Source organism: Zeus faber, assembly GCF_960531495.2.
Source record: "Zeus faber genome assembly, chromosome: 20".
In the NCBI taxonomy this organism is placed as follows: domain Eukaryota; kingdom Metazoa; phylum Chordata; class Actinopteri; order Zeiformes; family Zeidae; genus Zeus; species Zeus faber.
In genome coordinates this window covers 22,630,479-22,645,090 of record NC_137207.1, presented here as the reverse complement: position 1 = coordinate 22,645,090, position 14,612 = coordinate 22,630,479, and the positions used below count along the sequence as shown (strand labels likewise).

Below are 14,612 nucleotides of genomic sequence, written 5' to 3'. Positions count from 1 at the left end.
CTTCACCGTTGATTTCTCGCCGGCCCCTTGCAAAAACGCTGCGCATGTCGCTGGCGAAAAGAGGTCATTGTGAAATTCTTCACGGGAAGTTTGCAGGCAAAATGTAAAATAAGCACTTTGGGATTTCTTGTAAATATCGATTTGAGTGATACTGTGCAAAAAGCCTGAAAAAGTATCATTGTCGCAATATTTCTCGGCCCGACTCGCCACTTCGCCCCGACTCGTGCTTCCAACCGTTCTTCTGGGCGCGTGGCCTGGGTCACGTAGTCATCAGTCTGTGCATATTCCTCAGAAAGAACAACATCACAAAGAACAACGTCACACAGGCCAACGTGTCCTTGGTGACTGTGATGCAGTTCATCATGGAGAAGATGATGTCATCTCTGCTCAGCAGACAGTGTCTCTCAAACAAGGGAGCTGTTTACAGAAATACACTTCATATATTATTCATGTTTGATATTTAGCTTTGCTTAAAACAAAAAAAATAATGCTTAATTAATTGCAAATGGCACAAATATCAAACGCGCTTCTCTAAGGTGCTCCCCTAATTTATGGAAACAGCCTTTCTCACGGAGAAATATGAATCACAATACTGTCGTAGTAGTTGAAGTACGTTGGCATTACCTGAATGTCAGTGCAATGCCTGGTCAAATATTTGATGTGTACATGACTTATTAATGTGGCATTTTCTTCTTCTACCAATTGAGGATATCTACATTGCTGCAGAACATTGTGAACACACATTCGACAGAGTAATGCCGATATTACACCAAATTAGCAGGTAAGCGGGTAGACCCAGGTTTCGGAGGCCGGTTTAGGGCGGTGTTGGGGTCCCTCGTACATCCCCACACTCAAAACATATCACGGTCCCCCATGCGGGAAAAAAGGCAGTGAGATAAAGATGCAATTACTTCGGATTTTGACTTTGGATTCTAAATGGGTTATGAAATGATGGAATGATCTGCTGATATTCCTGACTTTTTATACACGGACGTCCGAAACAGCCCGGCTGTCCTGCTTCCGTCGCAGCCGGGCCGAGCCGATCGGACCCAAAGCCGATAAATATCTGTGACTAGTGCAGGGTCATTTGTCCCGGGTGTGAAACCCGGGTGTAACCTTTCCCACTGGTGATAAATGCGTGTGTTACCAGGTTTTTGGTGCAGTGGGAAAAGGGTTTAATTGTAGACACATTGGTGCATGTGACCATCAAATTTAATGCGGAACAGCCAATGCTGGTCTGCATTCAATTTGTGGACCAATTTTGGTGAACATTGGACCAAATTTGTAGGAGGGGTTACAAAAAAAAAAAAACGTTTTGGAAAAAATTTAAAATGGCGTAAAATCTTTTCGCAAATGCGCACTCACCTCAGCATGGCCCAAGGAATTTCCTTTCTACGACTGGCGGTTCAGAGGTTATTAGACAAAGCGTAAAAGGGTCGTTATCACGCCACCATCCGGCCGATGAATCCCGTTTTTTGCCTTTCCTAGTTTCGGAACATGTCAAGCCTATCACCAAACTTTAGTGTCCAATGGGTTTTACTGTTTCTGAGCATCGGACAAAAATGGAATCAAACCAGCAACCCTCCTGTTACCAGGCAACTCAGATAGCTGCTCCAATGCTGAACGGAGCAAATCGTTCAGATTCAGGTCCAGATACGGATAAAACACCCACACAAAGCCAGTGACGCAGATTCTCAGCCCTACGCACACACACACACGCATGCACGCACGCACGCACACACACACACACATACACACACACACAAATAATGATATAATAACCTCATGATAATCCCCATACACCCTCATTAAACAGTGTTATCAATCAGCCGTTACCTTTTCACCTTCTGTCATAGTGTAAATGTTTTCATGTTTAATCATCCATGTATGTTTACTTTGGGCTCTAATGGTGAGAATAGAGCAATCTAATGCAGTTAGGGGGGGGGGGGGAGAAAAACTCAATATTTAGCCGAGCGCTCATTATCAGTATCACAAAAATTATCCCTCTCATCAAGGGTTTAATGTGGTGGAATTAATATGCTGTGCTTGTTAATATCCTAGTGCAAATGAGCCCGACAAAACTATAAAAGGCCAGTGTCGAAAAGCACAAGTCACAATGACATTAAGGCTTCCTTTAAACTCGCAGGACATTTGAAGGGTGTGTTGATTTGTCAGGTAAAGCGCTTCCATTGAAAAACCACGATTCTTTTAAATGTCAGTGCATATCCATTTTGACGTATTATGCCTCGCGCGCCTCTTCGCGTTATCTTTGCGTTATCCATTCCGTCTATGATTCTAAATGATCCCCATGCGGGGAGCCGCAACGACATTTCTCCCTCTCTATTTCCAAGCTGTCATGGGTTCCGTGCTGTTTGGGCTGGCGCTCTCCTGCCTGCTCGGGACGCTGCACGCTGGGGCTCCGGTGCAGCCGGACGCCGGGTAGGTCTCACCGGGCTGACGTGACGGAGCTCTGCAACCTGTAAATCGCCGGTTCGATACCGTCTGTACCCCTATTCAATATCTGTGAATAGGGGCATTCCTGAGATTCATTTTCGCGCACTCACGCACACCTTCAAAGATGCAAATGTGCAGTTTTTGCGTTTACATTGAAAAACTGTAACGTGACCTGACTTTGTTACATCATCGACCCAATAGAGTAATTTGTGTGATCGGTTGCCCTTTTATTTTCACTTTTTGCAGCAGCGTTTCAGGGTTTAAATTATTTTCGAGTTTTTTTAATGTCACATAACTGCCGTCATCACATTTATCACGTAGCTGTTTTATTGTGCTCCAGGCTCCCTCACCAGATTGTTGTATCCCTACCACATTTTCATACCAAGTATCCATAAATGTTCTATGATGTCCACAACATTAAGGAATGTCAGAACTCATCGTGATGTCATGCAGCTCTATACTGTCGGTAACGCCACGACCGTGTCTCCGCCAGCGTGTCTTCCCTCCCTGACAACGGGCAACGTTTAGGGAGGAGATACGCAGAATCGACCATCGCCAGCGACATCAGCAAAATCGTGGATTCCATGGTGCAGAAGAATTTCGTCAACTTCCTGCTCAACCAGAGGGAGAAAAGGGGAAAGTAAGTTAGGGAACCGATCGGGATATTTGATGAAAGCCAAAGGGACTGCGGCCTAGTAACGACGCGTCGCCCTCTCGCAGGCCCGCGGATCTGGAGGAGGGCCACAAGGAGCGCCAGTAAAATAACCTGCTGAAGCTCATGGAGTGCATGCAGGACGACGGAGGAAGGTCCAGGTGAGCGTCCACTTCTCGAATGCCCTCGCGTGAGCGTTGTACGACCTCGCCGCGCCGCGTTCGTTGTTTTATTAGAAACCGATCCGTCTGACGTCGTTCCCTGTCATACTGTCGCCCCAACAGGGTCCAGTGATGGTCTTCTATTCACCCGCCTCACTTCCCAAGGCCTGGCGAAACCTGTGAAACGTTTGTTTCTTATGGAAATGTATGCATCACAATCTCAAAGTGAAAATGTCGTCTTTGCTGAAATTCTGTCTGAAATAAATCCAAAACAAAATAAAATGTGCTTTTACGTTTTTATTTTTTTATTTTACAGCTTCCTATTTTGATTTGGTAAAAATATATAACGTTTCCTTGAGGGATTATCATTCAGTTTGACGCTATAAAAGAGTATGAATAATACCAATCTGTAATAATACTGTATTTTGAGCGACAAGGTGGAAAGTGCAACAGCAAGGTTCACGAAGATAATGAAACGATGATTTGAAAAAAAGTTTAAAAAAATCAGCGACAATGTGAACGCTCCTGATGAAATGCTTTAGAGTAACATCAAAGTCTGTGAAATCTCTTTTTTCATACAATTTAAATGACATGATAGAATAATGATATCACAACCTATTTCAAACAAACTGACCATGGCTTGTATATTTAAAGGGAGACTGATTTAGGTTATGTAAGTTCAAGCTCAAGTTCAAGTTCCAGTCCAAGAGATTATTTGTCAAATAAACCGAGGACCAGAAATCACAGAGTGCAGGGGGGGGATCAGAAGTAAAATCACGGTGCAATCTTTTCTGCACAGTACTGCGTTGGTAATACGGTAATCGATGGAATGACATAGAATAAATAAAAAAAACATTTTGACTGGTGTTAGCACGGACGGATGGAAACACAAATGTGGAAAAAAAATTCACCATAAATATCATCTTAAATGGATAAAAAAAGGGAGAGAATGTTATTTATTTTGTTTATTTATCGATCTTTTCGCCTGTCGAAACCCGCCTCGTCGGCAGGGGGCGGTGTTGACCTCAGGCCTGTTTATGCTGCCGTTGATATGACGTCGTTGACTTCCTGGTGTACGGCACCAGAAGGAAAACAAACAGTCGCGTCAGTTGTGTCTGTTCAATCGAATTGTTCTGAATTGGGGGATTAATTTTTTTTTCAGCCTTTAATGTCGTAAGGTCGTATTGGGAATTTTGGCCAAATACATATTACGTTTTTGTGTAATTTTTCAATTATTATTCTTTTTTTTTTTCCAGCCGTTTTCAGCTCGTTCATTCCAGCGTCACCACAAAACTAAATCGCCGTTGTTTCACGTCCACTTGGTGTCATCTTTAAGCTCATTTACTTCAGCTTCTTTTGGCCTGAAAGCGGCGAAATGCACAGGAGGGGCGTCGGTGCCGGGGCCATTGCCAAAAAGAAGCTTGCAGAGGTAGGATGCGGTACAACCCAGACTACAACCCTTTCCCTTTCTTTTTTTTCCACGTTGTATAGTTGTTGTGTTCTGTGATGGTCATTTTCTGTTCGTCCAGGCCAAGTACAAGGAAAGAGGGACCGTTCTTGCTGAAGATCAAATTGTGCAGGTGAGACTCCTCAAGTCGCCCTGTTTATAATGATAATAATAATAATAATAATAATAATAATAACATAAGTATTAGTCAGTGGTGGAAAAGGTAAAACTACAAATACTGGCACAAAATAAATTGTGAAAGTGAAAGATTTCTATTTAAGTAAAAGTACCTAAATGTACGTGAGTATTACAAGTACTTGTCATATCCAGTGCCCTGATATTACAGCTTAGAATACGGCACAAAGTGCTACTGTACCTTTCTTTTTCTAGATGAGTGGCCAGAAAGAATAGTATTGACAAATAATCATAACAAAAACTCATTCTGATTAAAAAAAACAAACAAAAAAAAAAACGACTTAAAGTTTGTTAGTACAGTAAAAAAAGGTGTAGATATTTGTGTTGGAATTAGTGGAATAAATGTTGAAAGTCTCTGAACTTAGGAGTAATGAGTTTGAGTACAGTAAAAACGAAACACAGACTTGTACTTTGTCTTCTCCACTGATAATAGTAATATCATTATACTATGCATATAATATATCCTTCCATTTTCTTAGATGTCCAAACAACTGGACACCTTCAAGTCTCACCTAGAGGAGTTTGCAAGCAAGCACAAGCAGGAAATCCGCAGGAGCTCACAGTTTCGTGTGCAGTTTCAGGAAATGTGTGCCACCATTGGAGTCGATCCACTTGCCTGTAAGAAAATGTGACATTATACAGTATACTTCTGGCACTATGCTTGGGTTATAAGGCAACACCGTGTTCATTTCCCTCTCTGTTCGACAACAGCTGGAAAAGGATTCTGGTCAGAGATGCTCGGTGTGGGTGACTTCTATTATGAGCTTGGGGTGCAGATCATTGAAGTTTGCCTGGCCCTAAAACACAGGAATGGAGGTCGGTTTCTCTCAAAATGTCCCCCCCTTTTTTTTTTTCCCCCAATCACGGTCGGAAGACTTACCACTCCATTACACTATAATACAAGCATTCCAAACATATCAACATCAGAAGATGTTTGCATTGAACGAGATTCTAAAAAAGAATCACAAGCAACCCATGTAATCCATGTTTGTGCCATTAAAGGCAATATTGTTTGTTGGGATTTTATTTTATTGTGTGACCACTGTCCAGCATCATGTAATTGATGAGATCCTTGTGAACATCACATACTAATAACCACAAAATAATATTTCCTCCAGGATTGCTTGTGATCTCAGGAATCATCTTGTGGTTGCCTTGTTTATCTCTTTTCAGGGCTCATTACGTTGGATGAACTCCATCAGAGAGTGCTCAAAGGAAGGGGTAAATTTGCCCAGGATGTGAGCCAGTGAGTGTCATTAGACGTGGAAGAACGCTATTCCGAGGATGCGGTAGTTAAACGTTGTATCCGTTAAAAAGAAACTGGTAATGTAGTATCGTTATTCAAATGGGTGTTTTTCACGCTTTCTATTTTTGAAAATGGATGTAAAAGTTTAGCCATCAAGTTTATCAGTCACACCAATTCTATCAAACTTGTGTACCCCAGGGATGATTTGGTGAGAGCCATAAAGAAGCTGAAAGCCCTGGGCAACGGTTTTGGAATGATCCCCGTCGGAGGCTCGTACTTGGTGCAGTCCGTCCCCGCAGAGCTGAACATGGACCACACCGTCGTCCTCCAGCTGGCTGAGGTGTGTGACCTGTTTAACTGTGCTTTTAAAGTTTCTTTGACAAGAGCCAGCTAAGGAAAAATGTCATACCGCCATGTTGATTTACTTGTTTTCTTCATTTACTGTCTTTTCACAGTTCTAAATGATGTCTACTGACCAATTCACCACACACAATATATTTATATTTTGACCAAGAAAATGTGTTTATAACTGTTTTGTTATTGTTAAGTTTGTTGTATGTTTTCCATTAAATTGCCATTTTGTTTTTATATTATTTTTATTATTGTATTGATTTATCATTTGGCCTCCTGCTTTGATGTAAGCTGTTGAAAATATTTGTTTGAAGCTCATTTTACACACAGTATTGTTAATCTTAATACAGATTTGTTTATTTGTCCATCTGTAGAAGAAGGGCTACGTTACAGTGAGTGAGATCAAGCAGAATCTGAAATGGGAGAAAGAGCGGTCTTGCCAAGTGCTGGTGAGTTTCTCCAAAGCACCCGAATACAAAATAATTGCACAAGTATGTTAAAGGTGGCGCGCAGTGAAGGAATCAGCAACTTTAGATTTTTTGATTGACGTGGGTGATGTGTTTACAACTGTACAAGTGTCCCCTCTCTCGTTTCCAGGATCACCTGCTGAAGGAGGGGCTTGCCTGGCTCGACAGCCAAGCTCCCGGGGAACCCCAGTACTGGCTCCCTGCTCTGTTTTCTGAACTGACCTCGCGTGACATCACACCCGAGGAAGCCAATCAGATGTCGCCTTGAGAGAACCTTGAGTACGTCCATGGACAGTTGGATTGGGATGCGTCTGCTCGTGGGATTTGGGCGTTTTCACTACTGTTGCCATTTTATCGTGTTGTATCTGGAGAAGGGACCTTTGGGTGAAAACAGTCGCCAGTCAGTGCACTTATGTCTTGGTGTAAGTGAGAATGGGATACGTGGCAGCTCATTTTCAAGTACACTACCAGTTCAGTGTGTTGAAAATTTCATTGACAGATTCGGGAGAAATATTTTTCAGAACATATTTGAGTTTGTTTGTTTTCAAAATAACAAAATAAAAAGTATGCAATTTCCGCAACGTTCAAGATGAAAATACTGTTTTTATTTTCATGTCAACAGCGACATATAAAGTGCTTCCTGTAAAATATTGGTTAGTTGTTCATCAAATCAAAAAAAAAAACCTCTTAATCAACAGTTTCAACAGTCATTCAAATAATTATCTTCTAAATTGTTACATGAATTGGGTTAAGAATTAGCAAATGTTTTTTCCCTCCTGAGCTACAGGATCCATTTCATTGTTATTGTATTTATAGAATTAAAAGCACACCCTACCTTACAGCTGATTTTCTCTAAATAAGATAATATATCATGTGGATAGTTATTTTGAATGACTTTTTTAATTACATTTCAATGATCGTTGCGGTTGAGATATACTGTATGTATTATATCCAGTATTAATTTATTTTAAGGTTTTGTTGTTAATTGTTTCCTTTTTTTTAACCTTTTTAACTACATCAACATTATTTCAAAGGAAATCTTAAGGGTGTGAGATGAACCAGTTTGATACATGCTTTATCCTTTAAAACATTATGTTTACGCTTGGTCACAGCTCGTGGCTGTAGACGTGATCTTCAAACACCGACTGCTCCATGCTGTCGCAGATGAGGGTGCAAAACGGACAAACTCTGTGGCTCTGCTCGTGCTGGACCAGCTCCTCTTGTGTGATGCCAGGGAAGTGCTCGTGGCAGTGGCCGCACACCAAGGACTAGCGAGATGGAAATAGAAAAAGGCAGCAGGTCATGTGAGTAACAAAATAGGGGGCCAGATTAAGTGTGCAAACGAAAGATGTAAACACCCCAGGTCACTGTCGGCTTGGCTAAGCATATCCAACGTGTCCCGATTCCTGAATGTGCTTATATTAGTTTGCTCTGGAACATCTTGGTGACCATCTTTGTTTCTGTTGGAGTGGACACTCCAAAATGGAAGCCAAGAAAAATGTATATACTAATCTCAAAACCTGGGAGACTTGAGTCCAAGTACGACATTAAAAACAGGAATTATTAAACATTTTGAAATTGTTGCATCAATGGTCTTTAGCAGTACAGTCTTTAGCCTCAGTAGAGCTTGGCACTAGCATTGATTTAAAAAAAAAAAAAAAAAAAGAAGCTTGCATTTGAAAGATTTCCAGCGCTCATACTGACAACTGATTAAAAAAAAAAAAGGAACAAACTATGTCTAACACTACGACAGACTAAAAAAAGGCATTATTAACCTCGGACTTGCTCTAACAATAAGTCGTTCAGAAAGGATCAACTGTCTTCATGGCATGGCATGGCAACCCATTATTGACCTCGGACTTGCTCTAACAATAAGTCGTTCAGAAAGGATCAACTGTCTTCATGGCAACCCAGTGTTGTTGACGACACCTGAATTATATTTTAATATCATTTAATAACACTGATTCCCCTGACGTGACATTCTACTTACCCTTTCTTCTGTGTTTGTGATGCTCCCTGTCAACAAAAAACACAGCAGTTACTACCTCACTAAAACAATCATTTATTCTTTTATATTTCATTTTGTGTCGTCTTCATATTTTATTTAAAAAATATTTTAATTTAAATAAAAAAGGTGTGTCCTGACAAACAAATATGAACTTTCTCTCTTTATGGATTGAAAGTGACTTGTTCATGTCGACATGGGCTGCAATGTCAATTATCATGATCCCGTGTTGAGTTACTGCCTTCAAAATGAGCTGAAAGGAACAGTTTGGGGCGCCTTCGCCAACGGGCGGCATCAAAAGAGGCGGCTCACCTTGGCCCTCGAAGGCGCTGTCGTCCTGGAACGCCTCTGGGGGAGTGTTGTGCCACTGGCCGTGAGCGGCGCTGGCTGCCGGGCCACACGGCTGCGCCGGCACGGGGCTGGAGGGAGGAGCCGCCCGAAGCTCTGTAAACTCCCTGCAGAGCTGCTCCAAGTCCCTTCTGAGAGCCTGAGTGAGAACGCCGCGTTAAAAGGCGCCGCGCCACGTACCCGTCTTACTTCTTCAAATGTCCCCCCCTCTCCCCCCGTAGAGATTTGGGGAGGCGCCACCTCCGTCGCGTCTATTCACCTGGTTTTCTCGAGTCAGCTCGTCTTTCTCCCGCCTTTCGTCCATGACCGCGTTCTCCTTTTCCTCAATGATCCCATTTATGTGCTTGATGACTTCCTCCCTGTCGGCGATGGTTCCGCGCGCCTCCATCAGCTCCGCCTGAAACGCGTAACGATGGAATCGAGTGGATTAAAAACCAAACGAGGGGAAGAACTTCAGCCCCATACAAATGGAGGAAGACCAGGATCCCGACCTCTAGCTTCTGACTCCTGCGCTGCGCCTCGGCAGACGCCGCGGCCGCCCTCTCCGACCGATCCCGGGCGTCGGCCAGCTCCGTCTCCGCTTGCTCCGCCCGCCTCTGGGAGCCGCCGGACGCCTTCCTCTCACTGGCCAGCTGCGAGCGGGCGTCCTCCAGCTGGTGGAGCAGGGCGTTCCACCGCACCTAGGGCAGATCATTTTGAAGTCGGACATTCCGGGCGCCCTGCCGTTCATTTTGAGCTGAGACGAGAGCAGGTCTGAGGCGGCGGCGTTTCTTTCTCAGTACCTTGGGGTCGTCGTCGTTGTCGTCGTCGTCGTCCTCCGGAATGTTCCGGGCGTTCTCCTGTCGGGCGAGGCGGCTGCGCAAATCCTGGTTCTCGCGCCTCAGCTCGTCCGAGTCTAACGTGAGGCCGAGCAGCCTGCAAAGCTCGGCGGAGAGGCGCCCATTGTCCTTTTCGCTGCTCTGAAGGTCCACCTGGGAGGGAGGGAGGGAGGAAAGCAAGCCCGCAACAGCCAGTCACAGAGATCTTAAAAATAAGAACCCCGATTTGGACGAGGAGCGCCTGGTCCTTTGACGGACATGTGTCCTAGTCCTGTATGTCCTACAGATCGTTATCGTTCCAACACATGAATGTAGTACAGCAAGGGAAGGTCTACTCCACCTGCAGGAGCCGAACGCTGTCTTTCAGTTTGAGCAATTCCTGGTCTCGTTCTCCGACTTTGGGTTTCAGCCTGAAGCAGAGCGGGAACGACATGAAATGAGCGGCCGCAACATGAAAAACGGGAACGAATGCACGTTCGGAGGTCAGAGGTCGGAGGTCGACGCCCCCCCCCCCCCCCCCGCGCGACTCACTCAGCGATCTCCACGCTCTGGACGTCGATCTGCGCCATCAGATGTTTCTGCTTCTCTGTCAGTTGGTGGATCCTCACCTCGGCTTGATCATATAACTCCTGAATATCGGTTGCACACTACGGACACATATTTTAAAAATAGTGGGAAATGGCACGAGGGGGAGGGGGTTAAGTTTGTAGATATTTAAAAGGATATTTAAAAGGTCGGTGAAGAGATGAGCTCCTCGTCTCCCTACCCGGAGTTTCTCCTGCTGGTCGGCGTTCTGCCGCTCAAGCTCCAGATGCTTTTCCATTTGGATCCCTATCTCCTCCTGGAATGCAACGTTCACAGTCACGAAAACACCCCTGATAAGACGCTGGTTTCGGGATTAAAAGTACAGAGGGAGAAACGGACCTGGAGGCGTTGGGCCTCTTGCTGTCGCTCTTCCAAGTTCTGTGTCAGTCTTTGGTTTTCTTCCTTTCTTTGATTCAATTCCTCGGCGAGTTCCGTCTCCCCCTGCTCCCTTTCCCCGTTCTCCACCTGGAGAAAACGTTCATACCGCAACCGTTACGTTTCCCTTCCTCCCTCAGTACCTCCGCTAGCCTGGCTGGCTGTTCACTCTCTTCAATCACTGTCTCACTCTCTTTTAGTCGGAGGAAGAGAATACATATCATACGCTACCGTCCCACAAAATATATACACACACACAATTATTTTATTGCTATTTCAGGTCTCTCATGCAAAAGGACCGAACGTACAGGTCATCTCAGAGAAGGGCGGTAAAAAGAGCAAACCTTGAGGCGACGCACCGCCGCCTCCCTCTCCTTTAAAGCTCTCCGAAGGGTCTCCGCTTCCTCTCCCAGCCGATCCACCTCTTTCATCAAATCCACTTTTTCTTGTGCACTTTGCTCGACCTGTTCCTGAGTTAAATAGAGCGTTTTGTGTCAACATCAAGCCCTGTTTGCTTTACAGGTCCGGGCGACGTGACGCTTAATTGCGCAGACAAAACTTTTATCGTTGCAATCGGCTCTCGAATATCTTACACCTACCTTTCATGGGTGACGCGACAGGGTTTTTATCAATACCTGGGTATAGCCTCTATTTACATCAACATACAGAAGCTGAACAAACTATTCTAGTCTTTTTTTTGCTCTGTTAAATTGCACTTTATACCTGTGTTGTAATCACTAGTAGGTCATTTTCCAGGCTGCAATCCACGCTTGCACCATCTGGACTCTTAAAGCAGAACGGAGTGCTGGCTCCTCTCACTTGGCCGCCGGCGTCAATGTAGCAGAACTGATAGAACTCAGAATCATCCATGGACAAGTAGTATTCTGTCGGAACAAAAACCCAAAATGTATCACCAAAAGGACAGAGATTGTTTTGGATGTGATTTATGCATTCACCCCTGGAAGAAATGAATACAAATGGATATATCTGTATATTCGATGTGTTGAAATTTGAACGTGAAACGAATCCTCACCACTAAACAGAACTTTCTTTCCCACGGGCTCCGGCTCGGCCACATCACAGGAGGGCTCCACCCAAACAAAGGTATGATAGTCTTTGGTTGTGCTCCACCCTACCTGTACAAACCAACGAGACTTGAATAAGGGGGCACGATTTTGCAGGTAAACTGGGTTCATAAATAGTTTTATTTATACGTATGCACTTCCTTCCGCACCTTAAAAATCCCCACCCAGTCCCTTGTGGTTGGTTGGAAAGTTGCAGGCACAGTGTAGTGGCAGGTGATGGAGGATGATGGTGGGTATGTGTGAGGGATGTCAATGAAGACAACCTGGGTGAAGGTCGCTGGCTCTTCCATGGCTGCTCCCGCCTGTTGAAGTAACAAACGAGGCGTGATTCAAGAGGTTTATTTGTCACATACATACTACCATACACCGTAAGTATATGTATGTGACAAATAATCTCTTGAACTTGAACATATATGCAGTGAAGCGTCATGTCGTATGTCAATGATATGACATGATATATTCTACTAAACAATACAACACTCAACTAGCTAACACTCCTGTTTATCTAATGTTCAATGTTTAGCATCGACGTCCTTTCTATTTCGCTTCCTCGCGAAATGAAAGTGAAAGCAAGCATCCTGCGAAGCATTTCACCTTAAATACGCGAAACTACCATTCTCCCCTGGAAGGGACTGGATAGGTTATTCAACACCAAGGATGTTATCGCGGTCATTTCTCGCCTGGTCGTGGCGGCGCTCACATTTATAGACACTTTGAGAACAATCCCCATCAAGCGGAAAGTGACGCGGGCCCACGGTTAACTTGCTAAAATGTTTAGCCTGCCAACGTAGTTGTCGTTTTGGATAAAAGTTGTGTCGAACGGCCGCGTCGTGCCGTGGAGTTTTGGTGAAATACGCAGAGTTTACGGCTGAATTTACCAGTTTCCGCCGTCGCTTCTCGCAGTCGCGCAGAGGGAGCGCACTTGACTTCCCTCCCCGACCGCTTCGTTCGGGAGCTGCGCAACGCTGCGTTCGCGCGATGAATCACAACTCGGAAACACCCGACCTCCTACGCGGAGACAGTGACGCGGCGGCGCGCACGCACGCACACACACACACACACACACACACACACACACACACACACACACACACACACACACACACACACACACACACACACGCACACGCACACGCACACACACATTCCAGCAGTGATACATTAAACACACTCCTATTTTATTTATAACGCAACACAACGCGCACTGACGGTGAACGAAGTTCCATTTCCACGGGCTTTCGTTTGAAAACACGTCACGCCTCGATTTGATCAGCTCGGTGGTGCTTCTGTTACGTTGCCATGCGTGTTGTCGCTGGTAAGAACGTGACGGCTTGCAAACACATTCACCGCGGGCGGCCATGCACCCCCCCCCCCCCCTCTTAAACGGAACCGGGGGTGGAACGCGTTTATTTCGTAAGGGTTTCGGAATTTCCGAGTTTCGATGAAACCAGCGCCGCCTCGTCACGTGACAGGCGCTCGGGGAAACGTAGCCCGGGTCCCAAATCCGAAAACTTTAATTACGTTTTAGAAAAATAGTTTGTCAGTTGAAAAGGTTTCAGTACTTTATTTTGTAGGCCAGTACAACATTAATGCAAAGTAAACCCGTTTCCTTTGTCCTAAATGAACTAACCCTTTCCTTTTCAGTGATTATTGCGATGATATCACTCGGATTGATCTTGCCGCTTATAATAATAATAATAACAATAACAATGAAGAATTGAAACTGATTCCGCTTCCTGACCAATGCGGGGAGACAGATCAACACACGATCATCCGATTTGATCATCGATCGACGCTCAAACGGGGGTTATTATGGGAGCGGAAAACCTGGAGTGGGCGTTCCTCAGCGGGGCCGATAGGGGGCGCCGATGGACTGGGGTTGGAGCGTGAAGCGCGGCGGCCGCGGAATAAAAACGACGGAAGGAGACGACGCGGGCCCAGGGCCAATACCGGGACAAACAGAGGAACAACCTGGAGGCAGATAAAGAAAGAAAGAAAGAAAGAAAGAAAGAAAGAAAGAAAGAAAGAGAAAAAGGGACTTGGACAGTATGTGGGTTGGACTGTTTTAATTTGGGCTTTTTTTTAATCAACTACAAAAAAAGGTGGCAAATAAATATGAAGAAAACACTAAAATGAACAAATAAGTAAAATAACTCAATAACTAACCAAATGAACAAAAATGTGATTTACAATACTTTCCTTTTCCTTATTACGGAACGATATTTAGCATAATTATGGCAGGCAATTCTTTATCCCTCAAAAATACTCTCTCTCTCTCTCTCTCTCTCTCTCTCTCTCTCTCTCTCTCTCTCTCTCTGTGTGTGTGTGTGTGTGTGTGTGTGTGTGTGTGTGTGTGTCACAGCTGCTTTTATAATCATTATAGCAGTAAGTAGCAGCGCAAAGTGCAAGATAAATATTCAATC

At 44.5% G+C, this 14,612-nt stretch overlaps 2 protein-coding genes across 3 annotated transcripts; one reads left to right on the top strand and one right to left on the bottom strand.

Annotated features, from left to right (window-relative positions):
- The first annotated feature begins 4,357 nt into the window (after nt 1-4,357).
- snf8 (SNF8 subunit of ESCRT-II) lies at nt 4,358-8,187 on the top strand. 2 transcript variants are annotated; one of them, XM_080021091.1, is made up of 9 exons: nt 4,358-4,696; nt 4,797-4,847; nt 5,389-5,527; nt 5,621-5,725; nt 6,083-6,155; nt 6,354-6,495; nt 6,881-6,955; nt 7,104-7,252; nt 8,086-8,187. In XM_080021091.1, the coding sequence occupies exons 1-8, from the start codon at nt 4,643-4,645 to the stop codon at nt 7,239-7,241; spliced, it is 777 nt and encodes a 258-aa protein (XP_079877217.1). In that variant the 5' UTR covers nt 4,358-4,642; the 3' UTR covers nt 7,242-7,252; nt 8,086-8,187. The 2 variants fall into 2 exon arrangements, with proteins under 2 accessions (XP_079877217.1, XP_079877216.1); XM_080021090.1 differs by lacking the exon at nt 8,086-8,187 and having other exon boundaries at nt 7,104-7,555.
- On the bottom strand, nt 7,557-13,199 carry calcoco2 (calcium binding and coiled-coil domain 2). Its single transcript, XM_080021080.1, has 15 exons — nt 13,068-13,199; nt 12,339-12,491; nt 12,138-12,240; nt 11,828-11,988; nt 11,449-11,574; nt 11,069-11,194; nt 10,911-10,985; nt 10,676-10,791; nt 10,485-10,554; nt 10,109-10,297; nt 9,818-10,006; nt 9,586-9,723; nt 9,291-9,465; nt 8,964-8,989; nt 7,557-8,241 (listed from the first exon to the last, which is right to left on the bottom strand). Exons 2-15 carry the CDS (start codon nt 12,477-12,479, stop codon nt 8,080-8,082), a joined length of 1,797 nt encoding a protein of 598 aa, XP_079877206.1. The 5' UTR covers nt 12,480-12,491; nt 13,068-13,199; the 3' UTR covers nt 7,557-8,079.
- Nucleotides 13,200-14,612: the final 1,413 nt, after the last annotated feature.

Bases quoted from the DNA above. Each gene is read 5' to 3' on its own strand.
- snf8 (XM_080021091.1), top strand. From the start codon at position 4,643: ATGCACAGGAGGGGCGTCGGTGCCGGGGCCATTGCCAAAAAGAAGCTT. The intron at 4,697-4,796 runs GTAGGATGCGGT...CTGTTCGTCCAG, and splicing joins CCAAAAAGAAGCTTGCAGAG to GCCAAGTACAAGGAAAGAGG. The intron at 5,528-5,620 runs GTAAGAAAATGT...GTTCGACAACAG, and splicing joins TGGAGTCGATCCACTTGCCT to CTGGAAAAGGATTCTGGTCA.
- calcoco2 (XM_080021080.1), bottom strand. From the start codon at position 12,479: ATGGAAGAGCCAGCGACCTTCACCCAGGTTGTCTTCATTGACATCCCT. The intron at 11,989-12,137 runs GTGAGGATTCGT...TTGTTCCGACAG, and splicing joins AAAGAAAGTTCTGTTTAGTG to AATACTACTTGTCCATGGAT. The intron at 10,555-10,675 runs GTGAGTCGCGCG...GCTCTGCTTCAG, and splicing joins CAGAGCGTGGAGATCGCTGA to GCTGAAACCCAAAGTCGGAG.